Below are 27,922 nucleotides of genomic sequence, written 5' to 3' on the forward strand. Positions count from 1 at the left end.
CTCCCACGTATTCCCTACGTGTCGTAGAAGGCGACTAAAAGGGGAGGGAGCGGGGGGAGCTGGAAATCCTCCTCTCCAGTTTGTACTTTTCCAAAAGGGAACAGAGAAGGGGGCCAAGTGAGGATTTTCTCTCTGAGGCTCATCCTCTGTTCTTTACGCTACCTCGCTAATGCGGGAAATGGCGATATATATATATATATATATATATATATATATATATATATATATATATATATATATATATATATATATATATATATATATATACACACACACACACACGTGTGTGTGTATATATGTTCCCCGACTCATAATGGAAATGGCAACATGACAAGCGCGATATCACTTTCGAAGCGACTGCTGCATCACCATCGGCAGAAACACAGGAGTATTGTAGTCTGGTCAAGGATCTTCCCGTAGATCGCAAGGTCAAGACCACAGAAGCCCAATGAAAGGGGTCATGGAGTTGCATAGATATTCACATGTATGATTATAGGCTTATTGAACAAAATGCACCCAAAGCCTGAAAATATACTGAGAAAATACCCACATTAGGAACTGGGATTATAGCGGTAATGGGGGAATTAAACAATCTCTCCATACATTAATGATTATTCGTAACGTTCACAGAACTTAGGGAGGAACCGTTCTTGTAATAGTCTGTAGAAGTTCGGATGGCCTTGATGCAGTTCATGTGGTACCGAACTGCAACCCAGGGGCTAGCTGACCGAGGGATATCTGTCTGGTAACACGAGGTGATGGTAGCGAGAATATCGAAAGCGTTCGAACTAAGGTTCAAGATAATTGGCAGGATTATCGGTGTGTGATTAACTACATACTTTGAAATTGCCTGTCTACAATGTTACTGTGTGGGGAGGGAATTCTGTACTCGTGGTGATCCAATCTTTTTAAACAATCTTTACCATCTTCCTTATTTTCTGTATGTTGTTGGCATTAACCATGTCTTTAATCATTTCAGTTCATTCATCCACCACTCGTACTGTAAAAATACCTCCTCACCTTTTTGACAAGTTTCTTGCTTAGTTTCATGTCTCCTCTGGTTGTTCTATCCTTACATATCTCAAAGAACTGTTTCGGACATTCAAAGTTTGTATTCAGGTCATCCCTCACTCTTCTCTCTTGCAAGTTGGTTAAATTTAAGGCCATTAGCCTTTCTTTCTCTGTAACTCGGCTGTCTTAATTCTGGTTCCATCTTTGTTGATCGCTGGAGCTTCTCTATGAATTCTATACTTCCTTCGGTGGGGGTAACCAAACTTGAGAAGCATATTCTAGTTTTGGCCTTGTGTAGGATGTGAACAGCTGTCTGGACATTTCTTCATCCATGAACCTAAAGGCAATTCTAATTTTTACCAGCTGACAATTGGTCTTAACTATTCTCCTAAAGTGACGGAATCAGGCGACACGTTAAGGACAATGTCAACTCCTATCATTGTTACACGCCGATTTCTGCAGATAATTTCCTGCTAGATAAACATATCAATCAAATCAAAACCTTTCTGTGTGACCTACGACCTATCCTTATCACTTTACATTTACTTCACCATGTATTAGTCCAACTTTGGAATCTGTCATGGCCCTCTTTTAAGTTGAAACAGTCCTCCACGTTTTTCACTTGCTTATGACATTTGGATCGTTTGCAGATATATTCAAATACGAGTCTATACCTTCTGCCAAGTCATTTACGTGGATCAAGATGAGTTATGTGTGTGTGACTATTGATATGAGTGTATATGCATAAGTATATATATTTATAGATTTGCGTGTGTATGTCTGACAGCTACTTACGCATAACAAGGGTAAAGATTTTCACTCGTTCTTATGTTGTGCGTATGCTTACCATTCATGATTACTATTTGTGTTACGGGAAGGGAGTTTCGCACAAGTGTTCAAGTGTTGCCCCATCACATGTATAAACGCCCTCCAGCCTTTGCCAGGTGTGTGTTTGTTGAACATATTTCTGATCGTTAATGCGTGTCGTGACCTACAAACCAAAACGTAAGCCTAGCCACTCTCATGTCTTTAAAATGACAAATTCAACATTATTCATGGTAACGAGTAGTTCAGTGTCACCTCATTTCGTTTACAAATTACATTAATACCTGGATGATAAATTTCAAGAGTACATCTGCGTCATTTTATCTCGCCTTAACCCAGCAGGTGAAGCGGTGGGGAGGTGCCGACAGCATGGTGGTGCCGGCGTTAAAAAGAAAAAAAAAAAGCCACGACATAGCATCCATCAACCCGGCTATAGTGGCTCGTCTGTTTGTTTAGCGTTTTTTTTTATTGATATCTTTCATATACCACGTCACTTTATCCATATTTTCGTGTGGTTCTAACCTTTAAGTTATTACATATCATCGTAGTATTTGTTGCTTGACGTGTGAGTGTGTGCCGCGATGGATAATGAGATGTGCTCGCTGCCTGGGTCAGCAACATAGGCACCACACACTGTCACTCACTCACTCCCAAGTCTCTCAACTCTGATAATCAACTCGATTGACAAGTTGATGAAAGGCATTAACCCAGGTCTATCTATGTTGTATTCGTGGACTTAACACGATCTGCATGATAGTTAAAGCAAAGAACTTTTACTTCTCGTTTAGTCATTAGTGTGTACACAATAAACTTTACTGCATTCTTAATGTGTGTGTATTATCAACACCAGTGCATCTAGGTAACATAAAGCCACACTGTATCAGTTACATTCAGCTCTATATCAAGTGGAGGAATGTGTTGATGAATCATAGACTGACGTCATCCTGTACGAACACTATTGCATGTTCCACAAGAATGTTAGAAGTTGAAAAGGCCTTCAGCTAGTGCAGAGTTCATACATGCTATAGTTTTTTTTACATCTTTGATAGAGCTAATCTCGATAAGATTGCATTTTACCAGAAATAATCAGGGAGGACTAATTCGGTGGTGATGCTGGTCTGAAGAATTTGCAAACCTGTCATACAACATCCTACTTGTATCCCTATGTATACTTGTATTTTGGTTGTGGATATCCATTACATATACGAGCTGTGTCACGAACTTTGCGAGTTATCATCGCACAGGTGTTGACATCCGGCCTCAACTTCGTGATCTTCGTACGCATGCGTCATCCTAGCCACATGTGGTAAACTCAACTCTAGTTCTGGTGGCCATAAGTGCCATCGAATGCTTATGAGGTACATTCTCCGTGGGGCATTGCTCAAACCTAATAAGGAATGAATAATCAGCACTAGAAGTGAGATCACACTTGAAAGTATGATGGCATTAGTGTTATTTTGATGGTAAACAATCAGTTAATATTTCATGTTTCAGTGAAATAATGCTTCATGCCGAAGTAAAATGCAATAAAGGCATAACATGACTGTAAAGTCAGCAGACAGTGTCCCACATCAGGTAGCTTTCCTTTCCCAGGTCAGCGGCAGGGGCACAGGGGGCAACGCCAATCAGCTGTTGCTCAAGGGTTCCAATAATTCTCACCTGCTGCTTAAAAAATACCAAAACTTTAATATATTAAGACATTTTTAATCTTCATTATTTTTTTTATAAATATTGGATAATTCGAAGTTTTCTGTACTAAAAGTTGATATGATATAAAGGAAAATTTTGAATGAAGCTATTTTAAAAGGACATAACACACCGGTCGAGCTACAGTCTTACCGAGCTTGGAGAGCGATAAGCACCACGTCAACGAAAGCGTCAAAATGGTAGGCTTTCATTAGTTTTGCTCTGTTTTTATCTTTAGTTACAACTTCTTTATGCCATTATTCAATAGAAAGAGATAAGTACTAACTGAATTGTCTCTGTTTCCTTTGCAGGCAGCGTTCTCAGAAGAGCAGATCATAGGTGAGTAATCGGGTTCTTGGTTGTGTCAGTGGCACTGAGGGTGTGGCACTGCTGCTCTAGTTGTTACTGCAACTAAGTGATTCACTACTTATTACCAAAGTTTCATCAGTTTTCATTTACGTGTTCACCAGCAGTGATGTGGAGGTTGGAAAGTATATAGCGAACAGGCTGATATGTCGATGTAGCCGCTTGGTCACGCCACAGTTAAATCAGTGTACATGTACCGTGCCTGCTTCTCTGCATCCCAGGATTGTCAGCGACTAATAATGAACGATTCACTTTAATAAAGGTGTACTAATGAAATTAGAGTTAACGTAAGTTACGCAGCGTCAGCATTGGAGCGAAACGGTATGGCATTCTTCATGCTGACCTTAGGATTATATGTTGCCGACATAAGGTTTATGATTTTTTACCTATTATTAATATCTTTAGATCATCGTATTAGTCCTAATATCTCGACAGAGACGGGCAGAGGATGGAAATAGAAAATTGGTGGGGCAAATGGAAATTACAAGAACAACCAAATGAACCACGATTAGGTTAAGCCTCATGTAAGTGATCATCTTATATTGTAAAATCTGTCCAGAAAAGTAATAAGATTCCTTACTATGTGTGCACTTGCAAACGGGGTAATTCTGATAATATGAGATTACTTTTTGTTACTTTATAAGGTTAAAGAATGGTTTAAAGATGCATTGAATATATATAGGTATGTATTGATGGGAATCATTTCTTTTGAATTCAGTTCTCTCATTTACATTTTGATTTGGAGGACCAGTTTTGCCATGAAGCAAAACTAGCATTAGATATTGAATAATTTTGTTTTGTAATGCTTGTTTAGTGTTTAGAGAATACAAGTTCCTGAACATTATGATTTTTTCTTCATGAGTGTCAGGGATAATGTGAGGGTTAATGTAAAAGTATGTAAAACATTTATTCAAAATCAGGAATGCCTTTGAAAACCTCATTAGAAATTGAAATTTATATTAATTTTAATGTTCTAGTTGATGCATATTAGTTACACCCCTGGTTGAGCATTTACTAACTGTCAGTGAATATCAACAAACAGCAAGACAGACTGGTGACTATTTGTGTGACTGTGCAACCTTCCCTAAAGCCTTCATTCTGTAGAGATCATACCAGCTAACCATTTCTGTGTTACATTTGTTTTATACATTTCGTATAATAGATGAAGTTTTTTTTAGCATTTTTCCTGTTGACAGTAATTAACACCCAAAATGGAATATTTATAACTTAATTACTTTGAAATATGTAACCCACTCTACCATCACCTTATTTGATGGCTGATTAAAAGTTTTGGTATGAATCACTCTCTGCAACTTTTATTCTCTAAATTCCACACTAGCACTGAAGGTTGTTTTGTGACGTATTTGACTTTTTGTTAAACCTCTCCTAATGTGATCCAGAGAAGAAAACAATGATCCTGATGTAAATGTACACACCTGAAGTTATGCTTTTAAGTGAAGCATATTGTTTGATATGATTTTCATGATTGTTTGTAAGTAAATGTTTGTGTTCTTATTATTAACTTTTGATTGGAAACTTGAACTCTAAAAGTTGAACTTCTGTAGAACTTCGACAAATCTAACCAGTTGTACTTTTGGTAGTACCTCCACTATAATGGTGTACAACTAACAAAGAATAAACAAACTTATGTCATGCTTAATACCTGGAATGCTGACATGAAAACTTTGAAAGATTATTGTTTATACAGGTTACTGCGTAAAGCATTTGTTGGGAGTTATTACTGGGTTAGGTTATATATCTACTTACAGTATCTCTAGTAGCTGATTTACTTTGCAATCCAAAGATTTAACGAAGTTTTTGTCAAAATTCCAAATAAGAAGTACAGTGACCCTGCTTTTGTCAAAATTCCAAATAAGAGGTACAATGACCCTGCTTCGTAAGTATTATTAAATTTTTAATCATTTGATGCTACAGGATGCCTAATTCATTTTCATTGGTGACATCAAGTCTTTACCTTAATGTATTTGACCTTTTTGTCCCTATATCTTTTTCACTTGGTAATATGTTTCAAATAACATTTAAAAGTAATCATTGTTCATAAATGCAAATCACATTTCTTGCCTTTAAGTCCGTGGATGTGTGTCACTGTTACAGTACCATGATAAGTTCGTAACTGCTTATTGTTTTGGTTGATTCCATGTAATTTTCTTGTCCCTGCCCAAAAATATTGACCAGACTGTTGCTGCTGTTTTGAAACCTACACTAAATTATTCAATAATTTATCTAGAAGACTTGATTCTGAAAACTAGGAACAAAGCAGTTCTTATTTAGATTTGGTTTGAACAACATTCTGCAGTTATGTCACTTATGATATAGAACTAGTCATTTGCTAATATTATTGTTGTTATGAAATTGTCATTTCCAATCATGTGGCAGATTGATACTATTATGCTATGTAGTATGGCTAAGGAAAAAGGAATGCTTGTGAAACTCTTGAATCAAAAAGCACAGGAACTCAAGAAACTTAGTAATATGGTGAGTATGTAATATGCATACTACCATTAGCCTGTGGATGTTTAATAATTATACATTTGTAAATGGTTTTGATTGTGATATATATATATTTATTATACTTAGTCGCTGTTTCCCACGTTAGCAAGGAAACGGATGAAAGAATGGTGTAACCCACCCAAATACACACATGTTATACATAAACACCCACACACATGCATATACATACCTTTACATTTCAAGTATACATACACAGACATATACATGTATACGCATGTACATATTCATACTTGCTGCCTTTATCCATTGCCATTGCCACCTCACCACACATAAAAAACAGCACCCCCCCCCCCCCCATGCGCACGCGCGAGGTAGCGCTAGGAAAAAACAACAAAGGCCACATTTGTTCACACTCAGTCTCTAGCTGTCATGTGTAATGCACTGAAACCACAGCTCCCTTCCCACACCCAAACCCCACAAGAATTTCCATAGTTTACCCCAGACGCTTCACATTCCCTGGTTCAATCCATTGACAGCACATCGACCCAGGTATACCACATCGTTTCAATTCACTCTATTCCTTGCATGCCTTTCAACCCTCCTGTATATTCAGGCCCTGATCACTCAAAATCTTTTTCACTCCATCCTTCCACCTCCAATTTGGTCTCCCAGTTCTCCTCGTTCCCTCCACCTCTGACACATATATCCTCTTTGTCAATCTTTTGTCAATCTTTTCTCACTCATTCTCTCCATGTGACCAAACCATTTCAATACACCCTCTCCTGCTCTCTCAACCACACTCTTTTTATTACCTCATCTATCTTCCCCTTTCATTGCTTACTCGATCAAACCACCTCACACCACACATTGTCCTCAAACATTTCATTTCCAACACATCCACCCTCCTCTGCACAACCCTATCTATAGCCCATGCCTCACAATCATATAACATTGTTGGAACCACTACTCCTTCAAACATACCCATTTTTGCTCTCCACAATAACTTTCTCACCTTCAACATATTCTTCAGGTGCTCCCAGAACCTTCGCCACCTCCCCCATCCTGTGACTCACTTCCGTTTCCATGGTTCCATCCGCTGCTAAATCCACTCCCAGATATCTAAAACACTTCACTTCCTCTAGTTTTTCTCCATCAAATTTATCTCCAAGTTAACTTGCCCCTCAACCCTTTCTTTTCTTTCATACTATTCGCCATTTCCCGCATTAGCGAGGTAGCATTGAGAACAGAGGACTGGGCCCTTGAGGGAATATCCTCAGCTGGGCCACTTCTCTGTTCCCTCTTTTGGAAAAAAAAAAAAAAAAGTGAGAGGGGAGGATTTCCAGCCCCCCACTCCCTCCCCTTTTAGTCGCCTTCTACGACACGCAGGGAATACGTGGGAAGTATTCTTTCTCCCCTATCCCCACCCTACTGAACCTAATTACTTGGCTCTTATTCACATTTATTCTCATCTTTCTTCTTTCACACATTTTACCAAACTCAAGTCACCAACTTCTGCAGTTTCTAACCTGAATCAGCTACCAGTGCTGTATCATCAGCAAACAACAACTGACTCACTTCCCAAGCCCTCTCATCCCCAACAGACTGCATACTTGCCCCTCTCTACAAAACTCTTGCATTCACCTCCCTAACAATCCCATCCATAAACAAATTAAACAACCATGGACACATCAAGCACCCTTGCAGCAAACTGACATTCACTGGGAACCAATCACTTTCCTCTCTTCCTACTCGTATACATGCATTACATCCTTGATAAAAACTTTTCACTGTTTCTAGCAACTTGCCTCCCACACCATATACTCTTGATACCTTCCACAGAGCATATCTATCAACTCTTATCATATGCCGTCTCCAGATCCATAAATGCTACATACAGATCCACCTGTTTTTTTAAGTATTTCTCACATACATTCTTCAAAGCAAACACCTGATCCACACATTCTCTACTACTTATGAAACCACACTGCTCTTCCCCAATCTGATGCTTCGTACATGCCTTTACCCCCTTAGTCAATACCCTCCCATATAATTTCTCTGGAATACTCAACAAACTTATATCTGTAATTTGAACACTATCCCCTTTGCCTTTGCACAGTGGTACTATGCATGCATTCCGCCAATCCTCAGGCACTTTACCATGAACCATATATGCTTTGAATATCCTCACCAACTTGTCAACATCACAGTCACCCCTTTTTTAATAAATTCCATTGCAATTCAATTCAAATCCACTCTCAGGTCGGCTTTCATCTTCTGCAAAACTTTCACTACCTCTTCTCTGTTTACCAAACTATTTTCCCTCATCCTGTCACTTCGCACACCACTTCGACCAAAACACCCTACATCTTCCACTCTGTCATCCAACACATTCAACAAACCTTCAAAATACTCACTCCATCTCCTTCTCACTTCACCACTTCTTGTTATTACCTCCCCATTATCCCCCTTCACTGATGTTACCATTTGTTCTCTTGTCTTATGCATTTCATGTACCTCCTTCCAAAACATCTTTTTATTATCCCTAAAATTTGATAATACTCTCTCACCCCAACTCTCATTTGCCCTCTTTTTCACCTCTTGCACCTCTCTCTCTTGACCTCCTGCCTCTTTTTTTTTTTATACATCTCCCGGTCATTCGCACAACTTTCCTGCGAAAATCTCAAAATACCTCTCTCTTCTCTTTCACTAACAATCTTCCTTCTTCATCCCACAACTTACTACCCATTCTAATCTGCCAACCTCCCACCTTTCTCATGCTAAAAGTATTTTTTGCGCAAACCATCACTGCTTCCCTAAATACATCCCATTCCTCCCCCACTCCCCTTACATCATTTGCTCTCACCTTTTTCCATTCTTTACTCAATCTCTCCTGGTTCTTCCTCACACAAGTCTCTCTTCCTAACTCACTTACTCTCACCACTCTCTTCACCCCTGTATATATATTTATTATTATTATATTATTATTTTGCTTTGTTGCTGTCTCCTGCGAAAGCGAGGTAGTGCAAGGAAACAGACGAAAGAATGGCCCAACCTACCCACATACACATGTATATACACACACGTCCACACACGCAAATATACATACCTATACATCTCAGTGTATACATATATATACACACACAGACATATACGTATATACACATGTACATAATTCATACTGTCTGCCTTTATTCATTCCCATCGCCACCCTGCCACACATGAAATAACAAACTCTCCCCCCGCATGTGCGCGAGGTAGCACTAGGAAAAGACAACGAAGGCCACATTCATTCACACCCAGTCTCTAGGTGTCATGTATAATGCACTGAAACCACAGGTACCTTTCCACATCCAGGCCCCACAGAACTTTCCATGGTTTACCCCAGACGCTTCACACGCCCTGATTCAATCCATTGACAGGACGTTGACCCCTGGTATACCACATTGTTCCAATTCACTCTATTCCTTGCAAGCCTTTCACCCTCCTGCATGTTCAGGCCCTGATCACTCCAAATCTTTTTCACTCCATCTTTCTACCTCCAATTTGGTCTCCCACTTCTCCTCGTTCCCTCCACCTCTGACACATATATCCTCTTGGTCAATCTTTCTTCACTCATCCTTTCCATGTGACCAAACCGTTTTAAAACACCCTGTTCTGCTTTCTCAACCACAGTTTTTTTATTACCATACATCTCTCTTACCCTATTATTACTTAATCGATCAAACCACCTCACACCACATATTGTCCTCAAACATCTCATTTCCAGTACATCCACCCTCATCCGCACAACTCTATCTATAGCCCACGCCTTGCAACCATATAACATTGTTGGAACCACTATTCCTTCAAACATACCCATTTTTGCTTTCTAAGATAATGTTCTCGGCTTCCACACATTCTTCAATGCACCCAGAACTTTTGCCCCCTCCGCCACCCCATGATTCACTTCCGCTTCCATGGTTCCATCCGCTGCCAAATCCACTCCCAGATATCTAAAACACTTCACTTCCCCCAGTTTTTCTCCATTCAAACTTACCTCCCAATTGACTTGTCCCTCAACCCTACTGTACCTAATAACCTTGCTCTTATTCACATTTACTCTCAACTTTCTTCTTTCACACTTTACCAAACTCAGTCACCAGCTTCTACAGTTTCTCACATGAATCAGCCACCAGCGCTGTATCATCAGTAAACAACAAATGACTTACTTCCCAAGCTTTCTCATCCACAACAGATTGCATACTTGCCCCTCTTTCCAAAACTCTTGCATTCACCTCCCTAACAACCCCATCCACAAACAAATTAAACAACCATGGAGACATCACGCACCCCTTCCGCAAACCATCATTCACTGAGAACCAGTCACTTTTCTCTCTTCCTACACATACATATGCCTTACATCCTCGATAAAAACTTTTAACTGCTTCTGACAACTTGCCTCCCACACCATATATTCTTAATACCTTCCACAGAGCATCTCTATCAACTCTATCATATGCCTTCTCCAGATCCATAAATGCTACATACAAATCCATTTGCTTTTCTAAGTACTTCTCGCATACATTCTTCAAAGCAAACACCTGATCCACACATCCTCTGCCACTTCTAAAACCACACTGCTCTTCCCCAATCTGATGCTCTGTACATGCCTTCACCCTCTCAATCAATTTTTTTTTTTTTTTTTTTTTTTTTTTTTTTTTGCTTTGTCGCTGTCTCCCGCGTTTGCGAGGTAGCGCAAGGAAACAGACGAAAGAAATGGCCCAACCCACCCCCATACACATGTATATACATACGTCCACACACGCAAATATACATACCTACACAACTTTCCATGGTTTACCCCAGACGCTTCACATGCCTTGATTCAATCCACTGACAGCACGTCAACCCCGGTATACCACATCGCTCCAATTCACTCTATTCCTTGCCCTCCTTTCACCCTCCTGCATGTTCAGGCCCCAATCACACAAAATCTTTTTCACTCCATCTTTCCACCTCGTTCCCTCCACCTCCGACACATATATTCTCTTGGTCAATCTTTCCTCACTCATTCTCTCCATGTGCCCGAACCATTTCAAAACACCCTCTTCTGCTCTCTCAACCACGCTCTTTTTATTTCCACACATCTCTCTTACCCTTACGTTACTTACTCGATCAAACCACCTCACACCACACATTGTCCTCAAACATCTCATTTCCAGCACATCCATCCTCCTGCGCACAACTCTATCCATAGCCCATGCCTCGCAACCATACAACATTGTTGGAACCACTATTCCTTCAAACATACCCATTTTTGCTTTCCGAGATAATGTTCTCGACTTCCACACATTCTTCAAGGCTCCCAGAATTTTCGCCCCCTCCCCCACCGTATGATCCACTTCCGCTTCCATGGTTCCATCCGCTGCCAGATCCACTCCCAGATATCTAAAACACTTCACTTCCTCCAGTTTTTCTCCATTCAAACTCACCTCCCAATTGACTTGACCCTCAACCCTACTGTACCTAATAACCTTGCTCTTATTCACATTTACTCTTAACTTTCTTCTTTCACACACTTTACCAAACTCAGTCACCAGCTTCTGCAGTTTCTCACATGAATCAGCCATCAGCGCTGTATCATCAGCGAACAACAACTGACTCACTTCCCAAGCTCTCTCATCCCCAACAGACTTCATACTTGCCCCTCTTTCCAAAACTCTTGCATTCACCTCCCTAACAACCCCATCCATAAACAAATTAAACAACCATGGAGAGATCACACACCCCTGCCGCAAACCTACATTCACTGAGAACCAATCACTTTCCTCTCTTCCTACACGTACACATGCCTTACATCCTCGATAAAAACTTTTCACTGCTTCTAACAACTTGCCTCCCACACCATATATTCTTAATACCTTCCACAGAGCATCTCTATCAACTCTATCATATGCCTTCTCCAGATCCATAAATGCTACATACAAATCCATTTGCTTTTCTAAGTATTTCTAACATACATTCTTCAAAGCAAACACCTGATCCACACATCCTCTACCACTTCTGAAACCACACTGCTCTTCCCCAATCTGATGCTCTGTACATGCCTTCACCCTCTCAATCAATATCCTCCCATATAATTTACCAGGAATACTCAACAAACTTATACCTCTGTAATTTGAGCACTCACTCTTATCCCCTTTGCCTTTGTAAAATGGCACTATGCACGCATTCCGCCAATCCTCAGGCACCTCACCATGAGTCATACATACATTAAATAACCTTACCAACCAGTCAACAATACAGTCACCCCCCTTTTTTAATAAATTCCACTGCAATACCATCCAAACCTGCTGCCTTGCCGGCTTTCATCTTCCGCAAAGCTTTTACTACCTCTTCTCTGTTTACCAAATCATTTTCCCTAACCCTCTCACTTTGCACACCACCTCGACCAAAACACCCTATATCTGCCACTCTATCATCAAACACATTCAACAAACCTTCAAAATACTCACTCCATCTCCTTCTCACATCACCACTACTTGTTATCACCTCCCCATTTGCGCCCTTCACTGAAGTTCCCATTTGCTCCCTTGTCTTACGCACTTTATTTACCTCCTTCCAGAACATCTTTTTATTCTCCCTAAAATTTAATGATACTCTCTCACCCCAACTCTCATTTGCCCTTTTTTCACCTCTTGCACCTTTCTCTTGACCTCCTGTCTCTTTCTTTTATACATCTCCCTCTCAATTTCATTTTTTCCCTGTAAAAATCGTCTCAATCAATACCCTTCCATATAATTTCCCAGGAATACTCAACAATTTTATACCTCTGTAATTTGAGCACTCACTTTTATCCCCTTTGCCTTTGTACAATAGCACTATGCAAGCATTCTGCCAATCCTCAGGCACCTCACCATGAGTCATACGTAAATTGAATAACCTATCCAACCAGTCAACAATACAGTCACCCCCTTTTTTAATAAATTCCACTGCTATACCATCCAAACCCGCTGCCTTGCCGACTTTCATCTTCCGCAATGCTTTTACTACCTCTTCTCTGTTTACCAAATCATTTTCGCTAACCCTCTCACTTTGCACACTACCTCGACTAAAACACCATATATCTGCCACTCTATCATCAAACACATTCAACAAACCTTCAAAATACTCTCTCCATCTCCTCATATCACCACTACTTGTTATCACCTCCCGATTAGCCCTCTTCACTGAAGTTCCCATATGTTCCCTTGTCTTATGTACTTTATTTACCTCCTTCCAAAATATCTTTTTATTCTCCATAAAATTTAATGGTACTCTCTCACCCCAACTCTCATTTGCTCTCTTTTTCACGTCTTGCACCTTTCTCTTGACCTCCTGCCTCTTTCTTTTATATATCTCCCACTCATTTGCATTATTTCCCTGCAAAAATAATCCAAATGCCTCTCTCTTCTCTTTCACTAATAATCTTACTTCTTCATCCCACCTCTCACTACCCTGTCTAATCTCCCCACCTCCCACACTTCTCATGCCACAAGCATCTTTTGCACTAGCCATCACTGCTTCCCAGAAATACATCCCATTCCTCCCCCACTCCCCTTACTTCCATTGTTCTCACCTTTTTCCATTCTTTACTCAGTCTGTCCTGGTACTTCCTCACACAAGTCTCCTTCCCAAGCTCGCTCACTCTTACCACTCTCTTCACCCCAACATTCTCTTCTTTTCTGAAAACCTCTACAAATCTTCACCTTCGTCTCCACAAGATAATTATCAGACATCCCTCCAGTTGCACCTCTCAGCACATTACCATCCAAAAGTCTCTCTTTCACGCGCCTATCATTAACACGTAATCCAGTAACGCTCTCTGGCCATCTCTCCTACTTACATATGTATACTTATGTATATCTCTCTTTTTAAACCAGGTATTCCCAATCACCAGTCCTTTTTCAGCGCATAAATCTACAAGCTCTTCACCATTTACAACAACACTGAACACCCCATGTACACCAATTATTCCCTCAAGTGCCACTTTACTCACCTTTGCATTCAAATCACCCATCACTATAACCCGGTCTCATGCATCAAAACTACTAACACACTCACTCAGCTTCTCCCAAAACAATTGCTTCTCATGATCTTTCTTCTCATACCCAGGTGCATATGCACCAATAATCACCCATCGCTCTTCATCCACTTTCAGTTTTACCCATATCAATCTAAAGTTTACTTTCTTACACTCTTATTATAAACTCCCAGCATTCCTGTTTCAGTAGTGCTACTCCTTCCCTTGCTTTTGTCCTATCTCTGACCCCTGACTTTACTCCCAAGACATTCCCAAACCACTGTTTCCCTTTACCCTTGAGCTTCGTTTCACTCACAGAGCCAAAACATGCAGGTTCCTTTCCTCAAACACACTACCTGTCTCTCCTTTTTTCTCATCTTGGTTTCATCCACACACATTTAGACACCCCAGCCTGAGCCTTCGAGGAGGATGAGCACTCCCCTCGTGACTATATATATTATTATTATTATTATACTTTGTCGCTGTCTCCCGCGTTTGCGAGGTAGCACAAGGAAACAGACGAAAGAAATGGCCCCCCCCCCCCCCCATACACATGTATATACATACGTCCACACACACAAATATACATACCTACACAGCTTTCCATGGTTTACCCCAGACGCTTCACATGCCTTGATTCAATCCACTGACAGCACGTCAACCCCGGTATACCACATCGCTCCAATTCACTCTATTCCTTGCCCTCCTTTCACCCTCCTGCATGTTCAGGCCCCGATCACACAAAATCTTTTTCACTCCATCTTTCCACCTCCAATTTGGTCTCCCTCTTCTCCTCGTTCCCTCCACCTCCGACACATATATCCTCTTGGTCAATCTTTCCTCACTCATTCTCTCCATGTGCCCAAACCATTTCAAAACACCCTCTTCTGCTCTCTCAACCACGCTCTTTTTATTTCCACATCTCTCTTACCCTTACGTTACTTACTCGATCAAACCACCTCACACCACACATTGTCCTCAAACATCTCATTTCCAGCACATCCATCCTCCTGCGCACAACTCTATCCATAGCCCACGCCTCGCAACCATACAACATTGTTGGAACCACCTATTCCTTCAAACATACCCATTTTTGCTTTCCGAGATAATGTTCTCGACTTCCACACATTCTTCAAGGCTCCCAGAATCTTCGCCCCCTCCCCCACCCTATGATCCACTTCCGCTTCCATGGTTCCATCCGCTGCCAGATCCACTCCCAGATATCTAAAACACTTCACTTCCTCCAGTTTTTCTCCATTCAAACTCATCTCCCAATTGACTTGACCCTCAACCCTACTGTACCTAATAACCTTGCTCTTATTCACATTTACTCTTAACTTTCTTCTTCCACACACTTTACCAAACTCAGTCACCAGCTTCTGCAGTTTCTCACATGAATCAGCCACCAGCGCTGTATCATCAACGAACAACAACTGACGCACTTCCCAAGCTCTCTCATCCCCAACAGACTTCATACTTGCCCCTCTTTCCAAAACTCTTGCATTCACCTCCCTAACAACCCCATCCATAAACAAATTAAACAACCATGGAGACATCACACACCCCTGCCGCAAACCTACATTCACTGAGAACCAATATATATATATATATATATTCTTTTCTTTCATACCATTCGCCATTTCCCGCCTTAACGAGGTAGCGTTAAGAACAGAGGACTGGGCCTTTGAGGGAAATTCCTCACCTGGACCCCTTCTCTGTTCCTTCTTTTGGAAAATTCATATATATATATATATATATATATATATATATATATATATATATATATATATATATATATATAGTCATCTTCTGCAAAGCTTTCACTACCTCTTCTCTGTTTACCAAATCATTTTCCCTAACCCTCTCACTTTGCACACCACCTCGACCAAAACACCCTATATCTGCCACTCTATCATCAAACACATTCAACAAACCTTCAAAATACTCACTCCATCTCCTTCTCACATCACCACTACTTGTTATCACCTCCCCATTTGCGCCCTTCACTGAAGTTCCCATTTGCTCCCTTGTCTTACGCACTTTATTTACCTCCTTCCAGAACATCTTTTTATTCTCCCTAAAATTTAATGATACTCTCTCACCCCAACTCTCATTTGCCCTTCTTTTCACCTCTTGCACCTTTCTCTTGACCTCCTGTCTCTTTCTTTTATACATCTCCCACTCAATTGCATTTTTTCCCTGCAAAAATCGTCCAAATGCCTCTCTCTTCTCTTTCACTAATACTCTTACTTCTTCATCCCACCACTCACTACCCTTTCTAATCAACCCACCTCCCACTCTTCTCATGCCACAAGCATCTTTTGCGCAATCCATCAGCAGCAGGTTTGGATGGTATTGCAGTGGAATTTATTAAAAAAGGGGGTGACTGTATTGTTGACTGGTTGGTAAGGTTATTTAATGTATGTATGACTCATGGTGAGGTGCCTGAGGATTGGCGGAATGCGTGCATAGTGCCATTGTACAAAGGCAAAGGGGATAAGAGTGAGTGCTCAAATTACAGAGGTATAAGTTTGTTGAGTATTCCTGGTAAATTATATGGGAGGGTGTTGATTGAGAGGGTGAAGGCATGTACAGAGCATCAGATTGGGGAAGAGCAGTGTGGTTTCAGAAGTGGTAGAGGATGTGTGGATCAGGTGTTTGCTTTGAAGAATGTATGTGAGAAATACTTAGAAAAGCAAATGGATTTGTATGTAGCATTTATGGATCTGGAGAAGGCATATGATAGAGTTGAGAGAGATGCTCTGTGGAAGGTATTAAGAATATATGGTGTGGGAGGAAAGTTGTTAGAAGCAGTGAAAAGTTTTTATCGAGGATGTAAGGCATGTGTACGTGTAGGAAGAGAGGAAAGTGATTGGTTCTCAGTGAATGTAGGTTTGCGGCAGGGGTGTGTGATGTCTCCATGGTTGTTTAACTTGTTTATGGATGGGGTTGTTAGGGAGGTAAATGCAAGAGTTTTGGAAAGAGGGGCAAGTATGAAGTCTGTTGGGGATGAGAGAGCTTGGGAAGTGAGTCAGTTGTTGTTCGCTGATGATACAGCGCTGGTGGCTGATTCATGTGAGAAACTGCAGAAGCTGGTGACTGAGTTTGGTAAAGTGTGTGGAAGAAGAAAGTTAAGAGTAAATGTGAATAAGAGCAAGGTTATTAGGTACAGTAGGGTTGAGGGTCAAGTCAATTAGGAGGTGAGTTTGAATGGAGAAAAACTGGAGGAAGTGAAGTGTTTTAGATACCTGGGAGTGGATCTGGCAGCGAATGGAACCATGGAAGCAGAAGTGGATCATAGGGTGGGGGAGGGGGCGAAAATTCTGGGGGCCTTGAAGAATGTGTGGAAGTCGAGAACATTATCTCGGAAACCAAAAATGGGTATGTTTGAAGGAATAGTGGTTCCAACAATGTTGTATGGTTGCGAGGCGTGGGCTATGGATAGAGTTGTGCGCAGGAGGATGGATGTGCTGGAAATGAGATGTTTGAGGACAATGTGTGGTGTGAGGTGGTTTGATCGAGTGAGTAACGTAAGGGTAAGAGAGATGTGTGGAAATAAAAAGAGCGTGGTTGAGAGAGCAGAAGAGGGTGTTTTGAAGTGGTTTGGGCACATGCCTTACATCCTCGATAAAAACTTTTCACTGCTTCTAACAACTTGCCTCCCACACCATATATTCTTAATACCTTCCACAGAGCATCTCTATCAACTCTATCATATGCCTTCTCCAGATCCATAAATGCTACATACAAATCCATTTGCTTTTCTAAGTATTTCTCACATACATTCTTCAAAGCAAACACCTGATCCACACATCCTCCACCACTTCTGAAACCACACTGCTCTTCCCCAATCTGATGCTCTGTACATGCCTTCACCCTCTCAATGAATACCCTCCCATATAATTTACCAGGAATACTCAACAAACTTATACCTCTGTAATTTGAGCACTCACTCTTATCCCCTTTGCCTTTGTACAATGGCACTATGCACGCATTTCGCCAATCCTCAGGCACCTCACCATGAGTCATACATACATTAAATAACCTTACCAACCAGTCAACAATACAGTCACCCCCTTTTTTAATAGATTCCACTGCAGTACCATCCAAACCTGCTACCTTGCCGGCTTTCATCTTCCGCAAAGCTTTTACTACTTCTTCTCTGTTTACCAAATCATTTTCCCTAACCCTCTCACTTTGCACACCACCTCGACCAAAACACCCTATATCTGCCACTCTATCATCAAACACATTCAACAAACCTTCAAAATACTCACTCCATCTCCTTCTCACATCACCACTACCTGTTATCACCTCCCCATTTGCCCCCTTCACTGAAGTTCCCATTCACTCCCTTGTCTTACGCACTTTATTTACCTACTTCATGAACATCTTTTAATTCTCCCTAAAATTTAATGATACTCTCTCACCCCAACTCTCATTTGCCCTCTTGACCTCCTGTCTCTTTCTTTTATACATCTCCCACTCAATTGCATTTTTTCCCTGCAAAAATTGTCCAAATGCCTCTCTCTTCTCCTTCACAAATAATCTTACTTCTTCATCCCACCACTCACTACCCTTTCTAATCAACCCACCTCCCACTCTTCTCATGCCACAAGCATCTTTTGCGCAATCCATCACTGATTCCCTAAATACATCCCATTCCTCCCCCACTCCCCTTACTTCCATTGTTCTCACCTTTTTCCATTCTGTACTCAGTCTCTCCTGGTACTTCCTCACACAAGTCTCCTTCCCAAGCTCACTTACTCTCACCACCCTCTTCACCCCAACATTCACTCTTCTTTCCTGAAAACCCATACAAATCTTCACCTTAGCATCCACAAGATAATGATCAGACATCCCTCCAGTTGCACCTCTCAGCACATTAACATCCAAAAGTCTCTCTTTCGTGCGCCTGTCAATTAACACCTAATCCAATAATGCTCTCTGTCCATCTCTCCTACTTACATACGTTTTTTTTTTTTTTTTTTTTTTTGCTGCTGTCTCCCGCGTTTGCAAGGTAGCGCAAGGAAACAGACGAAAGAAATGGCCCAACCCTACCCCCATACACAATGTATACACACACACGTCCACACGCAAATATACATACCTATACATCTCAACGTACACACATATATACATACACAGACACATACCCATGCACACAATTCACACTGTCTGCCCCCATTCACTCCCATCGCCACCTCGCCACAGATGGAATACCTTCCCCCTCCCCTTACATACGTATACTTATGTATATCTCGCTTTTTAAACCAGGTATTCCCAATCACCAGTCCTTTTTCAGCACATAAATCTACAAGCTCTTCACCATTTCCATTTACAACACTGAACACCCCATGTATACCAATTATTCCCTCAACTGCCACATTACTCACCTTTGCATTCAAATCACCCATCACTATAACCTGGTCTTGTGCATCAAAACCACTAACACCCTCATTCAGCTGCTCCCAAAACACTTGCCTCTCATGATCTTTTTTCTCATGCCCAGGTGCATATGCACCAATAATCACCCATCTCTCTCCATCAACTTTCAGTTTTACCCATATTAATCGAGAATTTACTTTCTTACATTCTATCACATACTCCCGCAACTCCTGTTTCAGGAGTACTGCTACTCCTTCCCTTGCTCTTGTCCTCTCACTAACCCCTGACTTTACTCCCAAGACATTCCCAAACCACTCTTCCCCTTTACCTTTGAGCTTCGTTTCACTCAGAGCCAAAACATCCAGGTTCCTTTCCTCAAACATACTACCTATCTCTCCTTTTTTCCCATCTTGGTTACATCCACACACACTTAGACACCCCAATCTGAGTCTACGAGGAGGATGAGCACTCCCCGCGTGACTCCTTCTGTTTCCCATTTTTTTTTAGAAAGTTAAAATACAAGGAGGGGAGGATTTCTGGCCCCCCGCTCCCGTCCCCTCTAGTCGCCTTCTACGACACGTGAGGAATGCGTGGGAAGTATTCTTTTACTCATATATATATTTATTAGTATTAATAAGATTGTCTTGATTAGGGCATTCATGTGCCTGTGCCATCACACTAACATAAAGTAAGAATGAGTAGTGTGTGAATGTGAATACAAGAGTTTGAAGAAATATATAGAGGAAGTATGATCTGGAGTTTTTACATGAACAATCCATATATATGATGAGATATAGCTTGAAAGTTTGAAGTTGGTAACCCAATATAGCAGTCTGAACCCACACTTTGCATAATTTATATTTTTCCCATAATTATTAATAAATGAACCCACACTTTGCATAATTTATATTTTTCCCATAATTATTAATAAACTGATCTTGTATTTGTATTCTATTGTATCATTTATATCCATATGCATTGCAGAATTCCAGGAAGCTTTCATCATCTTTGACCAGAAAGGAGATGGCAAGATACAAGTCTCACAGATTGGGGAAGTATTGAGAGCACTTGGCCAGAATCCTACAGAGTCAGAAGTTAAGAAGGTATCAAATCAGCATAGACCTGGTAAATATCATGAAAAGGAACATTAATATCTACCATGAATTATATTTCAGTAACATGATTATGATGTGTCTGTCTTCTTAACTCCCCTCTTCGTCTTGTCTTCCAGCAATTACATTTTCCATTGTATCATCTCATCCATAAACGATAGTTTTTCAATATGTTACTGCAATCTTCCATTGATTCTTAAGGTAATTCATGACCTTTTGCCACCAAGACCACTTTCCCTGCATAAGCAGGACCTTTTCATTACCCTTTCCTCAAATTTCAATATTATTATTATTATCATTAGTATGGGAGATGTATAAAAGAAAGTGGCAAGAGGTCAAGAGAAAGATGCACAAGTTGAAAAAAGAGGGCAAATGAGAGTTGGAGTGAGAGAGTATCATTAGATTTTTAGGGAGAATGAAAAGATGTTTTGGAAAGAGGTAAATAACATGCATAAGACAAGAGAACAAAGGGGAACATTAGTGAAGGGAGCAAGTGGGGAAGTGATAACAGATAGTGATGGAGTGAGTATTTTGAAGGTTTGTTGAATGTGTTTGATGAAAGATGATGAGTATTTTGAAGGTTTGTTGAATGTTTGATGATAGTTTGGCAGATATAGGGTGTTTTGGTCGGAGTGGTGTACGAAGTGAGAGGGTCAGGGAGAATGATTTGTTGAATAGAGAGGAGGTTGTGGAAGCTTTCTGGACGATGAAATCCGGCAAGGCGGCAGGTTTGAATGGTATTGCAGTGGAATTTATTTAAAAAGGGGTGACTGTTAATTGGTTGGTAAGGATATTCAATGCATGTATGGACTATGGTGAAGTGTCTGAGGTTTGGCGGAATGCATGCATAGTGCCATTGTACAAAGGCAAAGGGGATAAAGATGAGTGTTCAGACTACAGATGCATTAGTTTGTAGAGTATTCCTGGGAAATTATATAGGGGGGGGGGGGGGTATTGATTGAGAGGGTGAAGGCATGTACAGAGCATCAGATTGGGGAAGAGCAGTGTGGTTTCTGAAGTGGTAGAGGATGTGTGGATCAGGTGTTTGCTTTGAAGAATGTATGTGAGAAATTATAAGAAAAACAAATGGTTTGTATGTAGCATTTATGGATCTGGAGAAAGCATATGATAGGGTTGATAGAAATGCTTTTTGGAAGGTTTTAAGAGTATATGGTGTGGGAAGTAATTTGCTAGAAGCAGTGAAAAGTTTTTACCAAGGTGTAAGGCATGTGTACAAGTAGGAAGAGAGGAGAGTGATTGATTCCTAGTGAATGTCGGTCTGTGGCAGGGCTTGTGATGTCCCGATGTTTGTTTAATTCATTTATGGATGGGATGGTTAGGGAGGTAAATGCAAGAGTTTTGGAGAGAGGGGTGAGTATGCAGTCTGTTGTGGATGAGGCCTGTTGTGGATGACAGCCTGAGAAGTGAGTCAGTTGTTGTGTGCCGGTGATACAGCTCTTGTGGCTGGTTCATATGAGACACTGCAGAGGTTGATGACTGAGTTTGGAAAAGTGTGTGAAAGGAGAAGGTTGAGAGTAAATGTGAATAAGATCAAAGTTATTAGGTTCAGTAGGGTTGAGGGAAAAGTTAATTGGGATGTAAGTTTGAATGGAGAAAAATTAGAGGACATGAAGTGTTTTAGATATCTGAGGTGGACATAGCAGCTGAGGAACAATGGAAGCAGAAGTGAGTCACAGGGTGGGGGAGGGAGCTAATGTTCTGGGAGTTAAGAAGAATATGTGGAAGGAGAGAATATTATCTTGGAGAGCAAAAATGGGTGTTTGAAGGAAAAGTGGTTCCAACAATGTTATATGGTAGCGAGGCATGGGCTTATAATTAGTCAGCAACTTCTGCAGTTTCTCGCATGAATCAGCCTTTAGAGCTGTTTCTTTGGTGAACCACAACTGACTCGTTTCCCAGGCCCTCTCTTTCCGAACCGACTGCATACATGCCCCTCTCACCAAAACTCTTGCCTTTACCTCCCTAACCACCCCATCCGTAAACTAATTTAACAACCATGGGGACATCGCACACCCCTCCCTAACCACCCCATCCATAAACAAATTAAACAACCATAGAGACATCACACACCCCTGCCACAAACCGACCTTCACTGGGAACCAATCACTCTCCTCTCTTCCTACTCGTAAACATGCTTTACATCCTTGGTGGTAAAATCTTTTCACTACTTCTAGCAGCTTACCTCCCACACATATACTCTAAGACCTTCCACAAGGCATCTCTATCAACCCTATCATATGCCTTCACCAGACCCATAAATACTACATATTAATCCATCTTTTTTCTAATAATTTCTCATACACATTCTTCAAAGGAAACACCTAATCCACACATCCTTTACCACTTATGAAGCCACACTGCCCTTCCCAAATCTGTACATGCCTTCACCCTCTCTTATCAATACTCTCCCACATAATTTCCAAGGAATGCTAAACAATCTTATGCCTCTGTACTTTGAACAATCATCTAATATTATCCCCTTTACTTTTGAACAATGGCACTGTGCATGCACTCTGCCAATATTCATAGATATGAGTTATCTTATCAAAAGCCTTTTTTAGGCCCACCAATCTAAATCCCAGCTCCAAAAACTGTAGGTATTGATATTTAGATGGTATTTCTTGCATTGCAAAAGTTTGTCTGACACCTTAATAATTTTTTTTCCCCAAAATAAGTGCAAATACCTTTCCTCTGTAACTCATTTAAGATAAACCCTGAAAGTTTGTATATTCCTTTAAGTTGCCTTCTCCTGAATACATGAGATGATTACCAAGAGTTCAACTCCCCCAACAAGGGAAAAGAAATGAACACTTTAAAATGCCCAAAGCCAAAAGCCTCAGGGCTAAGAAGTTGCTGGATTATGGGTATCATTATTCCTAAAGGCGCTTAGCTGATCAAAAAAGTCATAACCTTTCTAGTTTTATTTTTTAATATACAAGTGTTAAACATTACAACTACTTGCAATGAAGTTGATGCCTTAAGGGAAGCAAGAGACAAGTACTATATTTCATTCATCATAGGATATGGAGGATCGTTGAAACAGCTTTTGGCTCAGGAGCACCAGACAAGGAAATTGTTGAGGAGGTCGGATTTACTACACCTGGGCTAGTGCAGTGCGTAAATACTTAATGAGATGCCACTTGCTTCAAGTACTTAGCTGTGCTTAGCATAAAAAAGCAAACAAGGACTGTTGCATCAGGTTGATATAATGTTGAATTTTGCCAGGTGCCATTTCACTGGAGACCTTGCAAGTGTTGGATTATGGGTGTTGCAAAGATTTGGAATGCTGGAATGGAAATGTGAAGCATTTAGTATTGATACACCTTTTATGAGAAAATAGGGAAAACAGCCGAATGGAGAAACATAAGCCAACTTGATACTGTTGTGTAGAAGACATAGTATGATAGTTTGGTGATGACTTTAGGAATGAAAGTTAGTGTGCTAGATTCATAAATTAGATGGAGTTATTTAGTCTAGGGAAATATCAGATGATGCTATAGATGATTGCATAATGCATGGTTGAATATGTTGAGATGAATATTGAGACAATTCATTAATTAATCAAATTTTTAAATTAATATGAAGCCTATAATAATCTAGAAGTTTTTATTCACTTTATAAATGTTGTTTTAATCTGTTGTTTCCACTTAATTTGTTTTATAAAGTTCCTTTGGTTCATATAACGTAAAGATTTGTTCATCTCCTCCTATCTGACTCTGTTCCCATTTTTATGTGAATCAGTTGCTCACATCCTTTCGTTTTGCTATAATGTATCCTCATGTTATACTTGTCTGTTGAAATGAAATATATTAACCATAATATTATGGTTTCTTATCACACAAAAGTGCTGTCATTGATAGCATTTTTGTTTATACTTACCCCTTCAAATACTAAATGGTTTATTGCTTACAAAAATTCTTTCCTTTACATCTTTATGTGGAATACCAGACCCTTCACCAGTCTGATCACTGCATTTGTCTATGTCATTCATGGTTCGCACTTGTATGCACAATGATTTTATCAATATCGATTTTATTAAATTTTTCTGTAACATATGTATTATGTGGTCATTATGTCATAGTAGGCTTACATCACTTTATTCTTTGAATGATTTCCTCGCACAATCCTAATTCTCCGTTATGCTGATGTGTTGTTTTTTCTTATCCTACACACTACACACAATATCTCACATCCACTAAAGTCCTAAGTGTGCTTCCAGCCTTTCTCCATTACATCATTCTTTACCTTTCCCCACAGACATCATTCTTAACAACATCCCAAATACATCAACTCCTTAACTAGGTAGTATTCTCCAATTAGGAAACTTGGATTTAAACTGCCCTTCCCTTAGACCTCATTTCTGAAGGAATGAAGGTAATCCGACAATCTCCTTACAAGCACCATACACCTACTCACACCTCACTTACAATTTTTTTTTTTCAAATGAGTTCTCTTGCCAATTCCAGTCTACTCTAACAGTTTTACGTATTACCATGACAGAGTCAGTCAAATCTGTGGACCCTAGTCCCTGGCATCATGGGGTGCTAAGAATCTCTGGGTTTCTGCCTGACTGTACTGCCAGAGATGGAGGGCTCTGGCTGTAGTAGTACCAGCCCCTCCCACAACCTGTCCCCCTCTGTTAGACCTTCCTCGCTTCCTATTCACTATACCAACATTTGTAGTCTTTCTGGTAACCTTTCCTCAGTTGAACTCCATTGGTTTTGTACTTCTCCTAATATCTTACTTCCCTCTAAGACAGTTGTTAGTTGATGTTCTCACTAGTCCCTTTTTCATATCTAATATAGCTGCCACTCATGATTCTGGTTCAAAGGTAGTGTTTGTGCTTATTCCAACATCAGCATGCCTGTTGCATGCCTGAAGGACCTTGAGTCCCCAAACTTTGGTATTATGTGGCTCAAAGTCTGTCTCCCTACTACCACACTTTTCCTCTGTTTTGCCTATTTCTCTCCTACTTCTACAAACTTTATATCTTTCTTTGACCATCTAAACTCCTGTCATGAGACTATGACATCCTCTCACCGCAAGCCGAGATCCTCTGCCTTGGAGATTTCAACATTCACTGTAGGGAACGGTAGAATTCCTCCCATACAATTGATGGAGGGATTAAAGCTCTCACGTCTTCCATTCTCAATGATTTAGAGTAAATTATTTCCCACCCTACCCTTATTCCTGACCATTGTGACCTTTCTCCTAATATTCTGGATTTGTTTTTCTTCTCTAGTTCATCCCACTGTACATACACAATCTCGTCCAATTAGTTCATCTGTTCAATCTTGTAAATACATTTATTCTAATGGCACCTGCCCCTCCAGCAACCCCTTCTAAGTGTAAATACTGGCACCTCAACAAAGCTTACTGGAATAACTTGTGTAACTTCTTTTCTGACTTTCCTTAGGTAAATTACCACCCCTTATGTGGTGATGCTGCTGTCTTTGCCAAATGTATAGCAGAGGTTATTTTTGCGGGAATGGAAGCATTTATCCCCTTCCTCTAAGACGACCTCTTCAATCCTTGGTTCAACCATTTTTGTTCTGAGGCCATTCGAGTAAGGGATCAGACATATCGGGCTTGGAAAAACTCTTTCCTCTGGCTCCATTTCTGCTTTTATCATTACCTATAATCACTGCAAGCACATTTTCTGTGAGGCAGTGTTCCTTTATTCAAAGGAAGGTGCAACAACCTCACTTCTTCACCTGCTGATAGGTCTTCCTGATCTGTAGCTAAGGGCATGTCCAACAACTGTTACTGTACCTCTCCTACACTTTTCTGTTTTGACAGTACCATAGCTGTCTTTGCTGTAGACAAAGCAACTCTATTTGGTTCTCATTTCTCCTCTAACTCCACTTTGGATGACTAACATCCTTCACCCCCTGATGCTCCTCTTACTAATCCTATGTCCCATCCTGTAATCTCTCTACGAACTATCCAAAAAGTGCTTCTCTCTCCAGACACAAGCAAAGCTGAAGGACTTACTGGCATCCATCACCCACTTACTGAAAAAAGTGTGCATCTGAACTTGCACCTGTGCTTGCTTGTCTGTCCTGTTTCTGTTTAAAAACCAAAACTTTGCCTTCTCCTTGGAAGCATGCATTGATACATACCATCCCTAGGAAGGATGACTGTTCTGACCCATCTAACTGTTATCCTGTTGCTTTGACATCTACCATTTTCAAAGTCTTTCCTCCTCAATTCCCATATCTTTAAACACCTCAAAAATTAGTTTTCTCTGAGATCACCAGTGTGGCTTCCATAAGGCAAGATCCACTGGTGATATTCTTTTCTATCTTACTAATGTCTGGTCATCATCCCTGAGAGATTATTGGGACTCATGTTTAGTTGCCCTTGACATATCTAAGTCTTTTGACAGGTTGTGGCTTTGGGGGTCTCATCTCTAAGCTCCCTCTTTTGGCTTTCATCCCTCATTTTGCTTCCCCTCTGGCCGTTCTATCTCTGTGTTGCTGATGGATCAGTCAACCCCCTTCTCTCCACCTGTAGTGGTGTTCATTAAGGTTCTGAGCTGTCCCCTACACTTTTTCTCTATTTTTTTTTCTCAGTGATATCCTCTTTTCCACAGATAATCCATTGCACTCATATGCTGACAACTCAACACCTCATTCATCCACATCCTTCAATTCTGCTCCTTCCTCTCTCACTCAATGTGCATCTTGTCTTGAGACAGCATCCTTGATAAACTCATACTTGTACAAGACATCTCATTGAGGTACACAAAATCTTGTTAAAACTTCTCACAATTCTAGTCTTTCCCTTGACAGTTCTGTAATTCCACCTCCTGACTTAATGAATGTACTTAGTATTACTGTAATATCCACTTTTTCTTAGAAACCCCACATTAAAGGAATGGCTAAGTCTGCCTCTCAGAAAGTGAGTGTTCTATTACATGTCAAGACTTCTTTTCTTCTGAACAGTTGCTCCATTTATACAAAGGACTGATTTGTCCTTGTATGAAGTACTGCTTTCA

General features: G+C 40.5%; 1 protein-coding gene across 1 annotated transcript in view; it reads left to right on the forward strand.

Moving 5' to 3' along the window:
• The first annotated feature begins 3,595 nt into the window (after nt 1–3,595).
• Nucleotides 3,596–27,922, forward strand: part of Mlc-c (Myosin light chain cytoplasmic) — a 41,985-nt gene continuing 17,658 nt past the window's right edge. The window contains exons 1-3 of the mRNA XM_071659842.1: nt 3,596–3,722; nt 3,834–3,861; nt 20,774–20,914. Of these exons, the coding sequence (XP_071515943.1) occupies nt 3,720–3,722; nt 3,834–3,861; nt 20,774–20,914 (172 nt within the window). The 5' untranslated portion in view covers nt 3,596–3,719. The remainder of the gene's footprint in view (nt 3,723–3,833; nt 3,862–20,773; nt 20,915–27,922) is intronic.

Source organism: Panulirus ornatus, chromosome 68 (assembly GCF_036320965.1).
Source record: "Panulirus ornatus isolate Po-2019 chromosome 68, ASM3632096v1, whole genome shotgun sequence".
NCBI classification, from domain to species: domain Eukaryota; kingdom Metazoa; phylum Arthropoda; class Malacostraca; order Decapoda; family Palinuridae; genus Panulirus; species Panulirus ornatus.